The sequence below is a fragment of the Panicum virgatum genome, chromosome 3K, assembly GCF_016808335.1.
Source record: "Panicum virgatum strain AP13 chromosome 3K, P.virgatum_v5, whole genome shotgun sequence".
NCBI lineage: Eukaryota > Viridiplantae > Streptophyta > Magnoliopsida > Poales > Poaceae > Panicum > Panicum virgatum.
In genome coordinates, this window is record NC_053138.1 from 28,429,903 (window position 1) to 28,439,233 (window position 9,331).

The 9,331-nt window shown below is 46.0% G+C and overlaps 1 protein-coding gene across 3 annotated transcripts; it reads right to left on the reverse strand.

The window, feature by feature from the left end:
• Nucleotides 1-1,821: 1,821 nt before the first annotated feature.
• On the reverse strand, nt 1,822-7,769 carry LOC120698826 (RNA polymerase II C-terminal domain phosphatase-like 4). 3 transcript variants are annotated; one of them, XM_039982571.1, is made up of 8 exons: nt 7,470-7,769; nt 5,725-5,798; nt 5,142-5,269; nt 4,749-4,929; nt 3,686-3,975; nt 3,113-3,301; nt 2,939-2,977; nt 1,822-2,612 (listed from the first exon to the last, which is right to left on the reverse strand). In XM_039982571.1, exons 1-8 carry the CDS (start codon nt 7,679-7,681, stop codon nt 2,112-2,114), a joined length of 1,614 nt encoding a protein of 537 aa, XP_039838505.1. In that variant the 5' UTR covers nt 7,682-7,769; the 3' UTR covers nt 1,822-2,111. The 3 variants fall into 3 exon arrangements, with proteins under 3 accessions (XP_039838505.1, XP_039838506.1, XP_039838507.1); XM_039982572.1 differs by having other exon boundaries at nt 1,868-2,612; nt 5,725-5,845; nt 7,470-7,608; XM_039982573.1 differs by lacking the exon at nt 7,470-7,769 and adding an exon at nt 5,876-7,406 and having other exon boundaries at nt 1,868-2,612.
• Nucleotides 7,770-9,331: the final 1,562 nt, after the last annotated feature.

The following is a 9,331-nucleotide window of genomic DNA, read 5'->3' on the forward strand; positions in this document are numbered from 1 at the left end:
GGGTGGATGGGATGGGATGGGATGGGGTGGAGACTGGAGACTGGAGACGGCGCGCCGAGCCGGCCGGCCAGGGGGAGGTAGGTGGTGGTGCGCCGTGCGCGTGGCGCGATTGGCTCGCGCGCGGCACGTGCAGCTGGCGCGACCGAGCGCGAGAAGACGGGGCACGCCGCCGGCTGCTCGATCTCGCACCGGATCGCCAGCCACGGCGCCGCCGTACGCCTCGGTCTCCGGTGGGTGATCCGGCACGACGTTTACGGCCATGATATCATCATCACAGGAGACGCCGTGCATGCATGATGCCGGCCGCAACTAACCAATTCAGCTCCCAGGATTCTCTCCACAAATCTCCCGACTGCTCCTAAGCCCTACCCGATATCTAATTCGCTAATTGGTCCGAGTCTCCTTGTAGGAGTACGCAGCCAAGTACCGTAACATTTTTCCAAGACGAAAATACTCCGATTCTACAGTAGTAGTATGTTCTAAGGTCATTTGCCTTGCCCCGGACTCATCCAGCATGTGCTGCCATGCCATGTTTTGTAGTTGTAGCGCGCAACGTGATGACGCTCTCTCCCCCGGCCTCCATCTGTCGCCGCGCGGCATGGTCCAAGCATCCGAGGCGACGCCGCGGCCACCATCATGTGCAGTGCAGGAGTACGTACGAACTAACCTGCTGGTGGTCCAGCATCTCCTCGCCCGGATCACCCACCCGTCGACTCGAGAGCGAGGGAACAAAAAGGAGGACCCGGCCGGGTAACGTGGACGCATCAACCAAAATGCGCCTCGGATCCTTCCCCACGAGGGCCGAGGCGCCATCTGATCGAGCCGGCCGACTAGGTTCGCCGCCCCGGTCGCCTTGGCCGCGACGCAAGGCTACGCGCCTACACGCCCAGTGTCGCCCCCCCGCACGCGAGCGTTCTGGCCGTCGAGGAGTCCTGCCTCCGCCAACGAACGCGGCCGCGGCCGCCGAGATGCTGGGCAGAGGCGGCAGCCGCGCATGTGCCGGCCGGGGCGGGCGGGCACATGACATATGCGCGTGTGCGGGCGCGGCGAGCTCACGACATGAGCGCGCACGCGTCCGCCGTCCGGAGCCCCGGACGCCGCGGCGAGGATGGGGGTCGGGCCGACGGGACGCAGCGGCTGTGCCGGATGCCGATCCATGTGCAATCATTTTGACCTCTCCCTCCAGTCCAAGAAAGGCCATTGGGGAGTCACTGGACTGGAGGAGAGGGGACTCGCTCGGATTTGGACTGCCGCTGTTGCATGCGGGTTCTATATCTGAGTGTGCGCCGTCTTGTCATGGGTTTACTCGCGTAGTACACGGAAAAAAAACCCGTTCAAGTGCTCAGACTCATACAGCCCCTGCTTAGGACGACAATTGTGTGTGGGAGTTTATAAATCTGGCATTGAATTACTTGAACAGGTGCAATTTCAGTAGTACTACACTTTAGGCTTTAATGATGGACGTCAGGTCTAGAAAAGTGTTCAGGATAATGCATGTTTGATGTCGCCATCACAAAAATCACGGGAAAGCAGAAGGGAGAATCTTTCTCGCACCTCTGACGACAAGACGAAGTGCCTGAATTTTAGTCTCATCATCGCTATGAGCCTATAATGAAAGGACCTGCGAGTCTATTCGGGCAGCAGCATTTCACATCATGTGCGGTGTATGAACACATCATAGCAACCTTCAGCTGAACTTTTTCCAGTGAAGAATAATCACTCATTCATCTGGACCATTTGCAACCTTCGTGTCACGGAGTCCGTTTGCGATTACTGAAAGATAATGTCGTTCAATTGGGAGACAGTACCTGTAGAAGCAGGTAAAGCTACAAACGTTTCCATACTTAAATAATCGCATACCTTCACATAGAATTATGCCATAATAATGACATCAATTTGAAAAACTCCTATAGTGTTATAGTACCACAAGTCATATGGCCGGAGGCCCAATCAGCATCTCAGGTCAGCATCAAAATTTCACGCGTACCAGAATTAAATCTAACATCTTGGACCTGCACGAGCGGGTAACAAAAAAGCAATCTCCGCGGTCCGTCCCCACAAACCTGCACGCCTACACTGTATGTCAGCCAACTTTCGAGCCCTACAGACCATTACGAGTCAGCAGGGCCTGTAGCAGTAGTTGCCACAGCGTTTTCTTTGGCGTCGTCCTTATCCTTCTGGCCGTCTGCGTCATTTTCTTCTTTCCTATCGTTGATCGTTTCCTTCACGCCAGCTACAGCATTTTCTTCTTTATCTTTGCTCGTTTCATTCTGGCCAGTCACAGCATTCACTTCATCTCTGCTCTTTACCTTCGGAGGAACGACAGGAAAATCTTCCTCAGGTTGTCGGTGCCATCGGAAATTGGCAGCTTCAATCCAGCGCGGATGGACCAAAAACTTTTTGTTGCCTGCAGCCCAGTGGGCCTTCTCTGTTCCCAGATCCACAGCCACGATGTGGGTCACTGTGGAATCCACGTCTGTAGAGCAAACGGCACCCAGACGCTCGGCCATCTTCCACATCATCTGCTCCTGTGGGCGAGCGTTGTTCGGGAACACCCGGCTGAAGACTAGTTTGCAGCCTTTCAGTACTTCTTTCCGTACCATCTTGATCACCTGCATTCAGAACACAAACACAAGAAGCAACCAATTACAAACAAATCTGCATTCTGTAAGACATGGTATGGTACACGATTTGTTAAAGAATTTGTAGTTCGGTCATTTTAAAACTGATAACCACAATTGTATCTGTTAGTAAAAATAATTTCAAATTATTTTCATTACCAATAAACCCTATCCATCAAAATTATTTTGGCAGGTGAAAGTTATTATGTCCACAATCCACAAAATTGTGATGGCAACTAGTGCAAGTTAAAGAACAATGAGTTATTTGTAAATATCATAATATAACACAAAGGGTGACTCTACGTTTAGTGGCCTACCTGTCTTACATCCTGTGAAGAAAGATCAGTTTCAGCAGCCTACAGGAGAGAAGTACAAGGACAAACGGTTAGACATAAAACATACTTTTGGGTTAACAGATTCAGGTCTACTGTCAGGAAAACTAAAGTAAGAGGAATAAAATGTCATAGAACTATGTAAATTAAGCCACACACCGTGTCAAAGAAAATCGCATGTATGCGCTTCAAGACATCTAAAACTGTAGCCAAAGCACCATCACTCTCCCTTTCATCTTGCATAGACTCTGACAAAGATCTAACACCAAAACCAAATTCGCGGCAGCTTGAAGCAAAGTAATGATATCTCTCCATCAGAATTAGATTTTCTTTATGCTTCTGCCAGACCTGGGAAAAAAATCATTTTGAAGCTGGCTAAATATAAATGACAAATTACAGCACAAGCAAGATATTATCACTCCAACCAAGTAATAAAAGGCACCTACCAGCATCTAGACACTGAAAAGCGAAATCATTATGGTTTGATAAATGTGCAGGGATGTTTCTACTTTTATGTTTATATGTTGGAAGAAAACAGGAAACACTGCAGTGGCTACCCAGGAAAACTAAACAGCAACCAGAGTATTTTACAGCAAGACATTAAGATGTAGCCTGACCAATGAACTCATGAAAAATCAAATGAATTTATTTGAATTTTTGATACATATGTTGTCCTGTTGTATAGAAAATGCGCATAGTTGCTGAAAATATCCATTTAACAATAACACTTACATATTCAGTGTCATCAAGGATCACTGCAACACTTTCAGCCCCAAGAATCACATCAAGACCTTTCTGATGTTGCTGAGTGCAATCCGAGTTCGAAATCACTTTTGATGGAAAATAGACATTAGTAGGGTCAAGAAGCTTTGCTATTTCAATTGCATAAGCTTTGTCACCCATGGTGTATATATACATGTCAAACATATTGCTTGCTTCTTTCAAAAAATTATGGACAAATGGTCTCAACTTTGTCAGCATCTGCATCGAATCTAGCGTGAAGATGCTTCTGTCCGGATCATCTGCATTTAGCACATGTACATGAGGGGTTCACTTGCTATATTATGTATTCATGGATAAGCAACAGCAGTTTCAGAAAAAGGATCAAAGGGAATGAAACAAAGACTGGGAAGATAGTGATCATTAACCATTAAAAAATCTAGCATGCATTACAACTTAGTAATCATATAAAATCTGTTGATCATTATTAGTAGTCTGCTAAATGGGATCAAATTTGGAAATGACTTACCAAATAATGCTAACTGCACCAAGCCATAAAAAATGTGTCTAATGACAAATAATTTAGGTACTAGAGGGGCATAGAGTCCTTAATAACATCAATCTAACTAAAACCACATTGTGCAGGAGACAACAAAAGCATAGAGACTGCCATGAGTAGTGGCACTTAACTTTATTTTCTACAATGATGTGCTATGCTTATGTAAACGCACTGGCTCTGCATTAATACATAACATACATTCCGGTCCAAATTCAGACATGCAAGCCATATTTTCGTTTTTACTGAACCAGATTGACCAGTATTTTCAAACACAATTATGTAAATAGTACAGATTGCAAATCTATAATGTCGTACAAGTGTGAGAGAATATATTTACTCATGCCATTCCCCTATGGATTCTAATACTTTCAAGTAAATTAGTCTAAAAATGAAGTTGACTAAATATATCATAACAGCGTACTGGCATATCTACAATAGGCATCAGAGGTGGTGCCTTATGGTAATGAAATATACACTTACATAAGAAACTACATGTTCTCGAAACTAGTCCATTACCTTTTAGAGCAGCTGTCCGAATACCCAACTCATTTTCAGTAGAAGAAATATGTTGGAGTTTGGTCGAGTTGATCAGTGTATGATCCAGGTCTAAAATAAGCACTAATTTTCTTTCACGCAACAGATTCTTCAAATTAGAGCCACGTAATCTGTCGATTTCTGAAGTACCTAGCCTCAAGCCCTGCATTTTTAGAATACTCCTAAACCTGTAAGACTGTTTGGACATAGGGCACTATGCAAGTACAGCTGGAAATGAAAAATAAATGGGAATACGGTGCTAACAATAGTCCAAGAATGTGCATTATAAGCCAGACGCAATAATGAAACACCACACTCCTGAAATCTATGCTAAAATACTCCTAAAATTATTTGTTGCATCTGGTTTGACAGTACCTTGTGGATGTAACCAAAAGCAACTCCTGAAACATCTTCCTCATCCTGTGGTTTGCCACATCTATAGCAAAGGCCACCAAAATATCCAGGATGTGGACATAACTCAACTTGAACGTTTTTAGATGGACCTGATAAAATATATATTCAATAATTCAACATGCCATCTATCAAATATGGACAATTGGACATTCATTATTCAATAAATGATGAACTAAGCCTAAGGCAATTGTAACAGAAGAAAGAATGAAAGATACTGAAATTTTGAGGATATCATGAAAAATAGTCACCGCAGCCGGATAATTTTTTTTATGGGGCAGCCGGATAATTTGGTGTAAGAAAATCAGAAGTATAAATGACTGATTGTGAGTTGTACTCTACAACTCAGAACAAAAATGTGAAATGTCAGCCATTTATTCCATTAGTGCATTCAATGCAAAAGGACAGCCAGCCAATATGCAACACAATGCAGCCTAAAGTGAAAAGCATATCCTGAAACAAACACCACATTTAAAATACGTAAATCTGTCCTCTTTAGCTGCTAAACATACAAACAGATTTACAAAAGTGAGGCTAACAAGCATACCAGTTGCAATTTTGCCAGGCCTAATTGACATTCCTTGATCTTGGCGTTGTTCCTCCACTCTACGCCTTTTAGCACTGCATTTTGCATGCAGTTGACAGCAATCAGATACAAGTTATAAAATCTACAAAAAAAAGTCGCGGTTAGTTCTTACTTAACACAACTTCATCCCATGAACTTCTTCTCTTCCTTTTTCCTGATACTAGGATGCTCTCCCCATCACCCATCACTATCCTCAATGATAACTCAACACTCTTACTACCCAGCATGGAAGGACATCACACTTTGTACAAGTTGTATTGCAGACTTGCAGTTAAACATCTGAAGAGGAATTTTCACAGATGCATGGCTTTTTATACCATAAACACCTCCATGATACTGTAACTGCTCATGTACGGTTCTGTTTTACATCGCATTTGTCTTTAACATCAGAAATTTGAATTTCATGTGAACTAGTAATTTAACAAGTAACAGCCATTTGGTTGGATATTGAACATCAGAAAATCAAGCGCAAACCAGCAAAGGGCAGACGCCTAGCCTGCCTAGTCACTAGGCACCATGAGCAACCAATGCCTAACTTCTATAAAGCTGACTAGAATTCAATGATTCTACCTGGGCCTATTTGGATTAGAAAGGATGGACAGACTTAAGACTATTAAACTAAATCCTAATTCATAAGTAGGTGTCTTCCTACTCCAGCACATGCCAAATTTACAACTATCAGGCCCCAAAGCAAAAACAAGAGAAGGGGTCTATGAAGTAACACGAGTTTAGAGCAAAACCCAAGAAAATCATGCAGAGCTGACACTTGAAATTTAAGGAAACGATGAACCAGACAGTGGCTAGGATTAGGAACACCGGAAGGTATGTTTGCAAATGGAATTCAAATTGGCTAGGATTCACATTTCATACTGGGATTGTCTTTCCTCCCCCCTCCCCCACTTTGAGATAGAAGATTAAACAGGCCTTGCAGCAACAAAGCACACAAGAGTTCTATGATTTACCTCATAGATAGGATGAAATTGTTGACAAAGTTGAGTAAGCAGCTGAATTTTTTTGTTCACTTGAAGTTTCTCCAAAAAATGATATCATAAAAGGCTTACCTAACAAACCTTCCCAAAAAGTCCCCAGGTTACATTTATTTGGAAGATTTCTGGTGGAAGGACGGCAACACATGCTAGTATGCCTTGTCTTAGTTTCAGCTTGCGATAGCATAAGCTGAAGATGCAACCAAAACTAATACATCAAACTTGCATACCACAAGAGGACAAACGTATTTACAGTACCCGCACATGGGATTGCAAGACATATTAGTGCTATCAAAACAACTGGTTACACGAATTTCAGATTCCACATTTCACATAACATAAAGTTCGACTGAATTGTCAATATGATTCAGTGCGCTCAGTACAGGAGCAATGCGAATTCTAGTAAACCCTAGAGGGTGATAAAAAGCTCTCAGATCCACCCAGTCTATCACACCACGATGCAAGTAATGGGGAAGCAAAAAGCCTCAAGCATATGCTTACGACTTTACCCAATCAAACACGGAACCCTAATAAGCTCAAACGGAGGAAAATCTGCTCTTCCCTCCTCCAGCATAAAGACGATCACCTGACTCTAAATGCGCGGGGAATCAAAGGCTGAAATCGCGCAGCCGGAGCTGCCAAACCCATGGGGCCGTCAAGCGGTGAAGTGAGAAGAGGGGGGGGGGGGGGGGGGGGGGGGAGCGGGCAGGCGACGCGTACCCGTTCTGTTCTGGGACTTCAACTTCCACCTCCTCCTCTGAATCCTCCTCCTCGCCCTCGTCGTCGGTGGCGGGCGAGGCGGAGGAGGGGTCGTCGGGGAAGGCAGAGTCGGCGCCGGAGGCGAGCTCGAGCTCGGCGTCGAGGAGGGCGGCAAAGTCGTCGCTTCCGCTCGAGGACGAGGGGGACGGCGACGGCGCCTCAGCGAGGCTCATGCCGCGCGGCGCCGAGGGCACAAGGGAGAAGGCGGTGGGTGGGGAACGGAGACCGAAGAGGCGGAGCAACAACGAGGAAAAGGGGATGGGAAGCGAAAATGGAGAGGAAGCGAGGTGGGCTTTTGTTATTGTGTCCAGAGGACTAGGAGTAGGTTTTTTTTTTTTTTTGAGGAGGCATAACTCTTTATTCATCTAACAAACAAAGTTAGGACTAGGAGTAGGTGGCAAGTAAATTACTTGGGCCTTCTCCAAAACAAGCCCAAACGGCGGCTGATGTCTTCTTGGGCCGGCGGTCGCACGCACCTGGTCAGCCGCGCGGCCGCGGACAGGGAGCGACGGCGCCGAACCGGCGCCGGCGGGGAGCTCGCGAGGAGCTGCGGTGCGAGGCGGGCCGGGGCCACGGGCGGGGATGGGCTGGGGACCGGCAGCTGTTGGCCACGTGTCGGCTAGGCTCGGGTCAAAAACCCAATGATTTCTTTAATTCTTTTGATCCGATCCAAACTGACCCGACTCGATGGATGATCAAGTCTACAACGAGCAGCATGTAGATGGTTTCAGCATCGCCACTAGTGTCGAGTTCTTGACGTGTGTGTCGAGCTTGAGGCGAGGATGGTGTTGATCAATGGCGTCGGGTACTCTTGGTTGCGACAGCAATTCAATGGAATTAGTCTTATATCTGCCTAGGCAAAGTTTCTTGACGTGTGTGTCAAGAGCTCGGCTACGGACATGATCACATGATGTTCGGGTCCGGTCAGATGTGTTAATTGCTCTGATAATGCTAGAAAACTGACGTCAGAAAAAAAAATCGGGCCCTCTCTCGCTCGCTCATCCACTTGCTCCGCGTCTCTCCTCCTCCACCCATCTCTAGCCCGCGTGAGGGTAGCACGAGCTCACCCCAGCCACGGAGATCAGCATGAAGTTTGCTCACCCGCGGTGGCGGAGCACAAGCTCGCCCAACCACAGAGATCGCCACGGACTTCGCTCGCCCACGGTGCGGCCTGCATCGGAACTCATGCTCGCCCAGCCTGTGGTGTGGCGGTGCGCGAGGGCGTCCGGTGGAACTCCGGGGTGGCGGAGCATGAGGCCACGCGAGCTCCCCCGGCGACACGACCTCCACGGTGGCAAGCTCTCCCCGGTGGCGCGAGCTCCTCCAGCTCGCCATCCTCTCTCCTAGAGTTTGTTGCATGTTGCAAAGCGTATATTTCATGTGTTTTAAATATTTTAGAACAATGTTTCAAGTGTTTCATAGGGATGTTGCAAAAGTAGATTTGGATGTTGTGATATTGCACGTATTTCACACGGATGTTGCAAGTGTTTTATCTGGATGTTGCATTTTCATCGAGAGATTTAGAATGTTCCATATAACATGAAACAAATGTTGCGACGATTTTTTTACTCATCATTGATGGATGAGTAATAAAAAATTTCAACATGCTTTGATGTTGCAAACACTGATTTTCTATGTTGCATATGCTAAATTCCTATGTGTGCAGGCATTATTTTTTGATGTTGCATGGACCGTCCGATAGGAGATGTTTCCATCGGATGTCCAGAAAATAGAGTCGGCGAACAAAGCGGATTTATTAACAACTCAATTTATAGATAAAAATGGAAAAAGAAGAAGAAAGCATTGGCTTCTTTCCTATATCT

What these genes read in the sequence shown, in the direction of transcription:
- LOC120698826 (XM_039982571.1), bottom strand. Translation starts at nt 7,681, where the DNA reads ATGAGCCTCGCTGAGGCGCCGTCGCCGTCCCCCTCGTCCTCGAGCGGA. An exon ending in TCCTTGATGACACTGAATAT is followed by an intron (nt 3,302 to 3,685) that starts GTAAGTGTTATT and finishes TTTTTTTCCCAG; the next exon opens with GTCTGGCAGAAGCATAAAGA. An exon ending in ATGCGATTTTCTTTGACACG is followed by an intron (nt 2,978 to 3,112) that starts GTGTGTGGCTTA and finishes TCTCTCCTGTAG; the next exon opens with GCTGCTGAAACTGATCTTTC.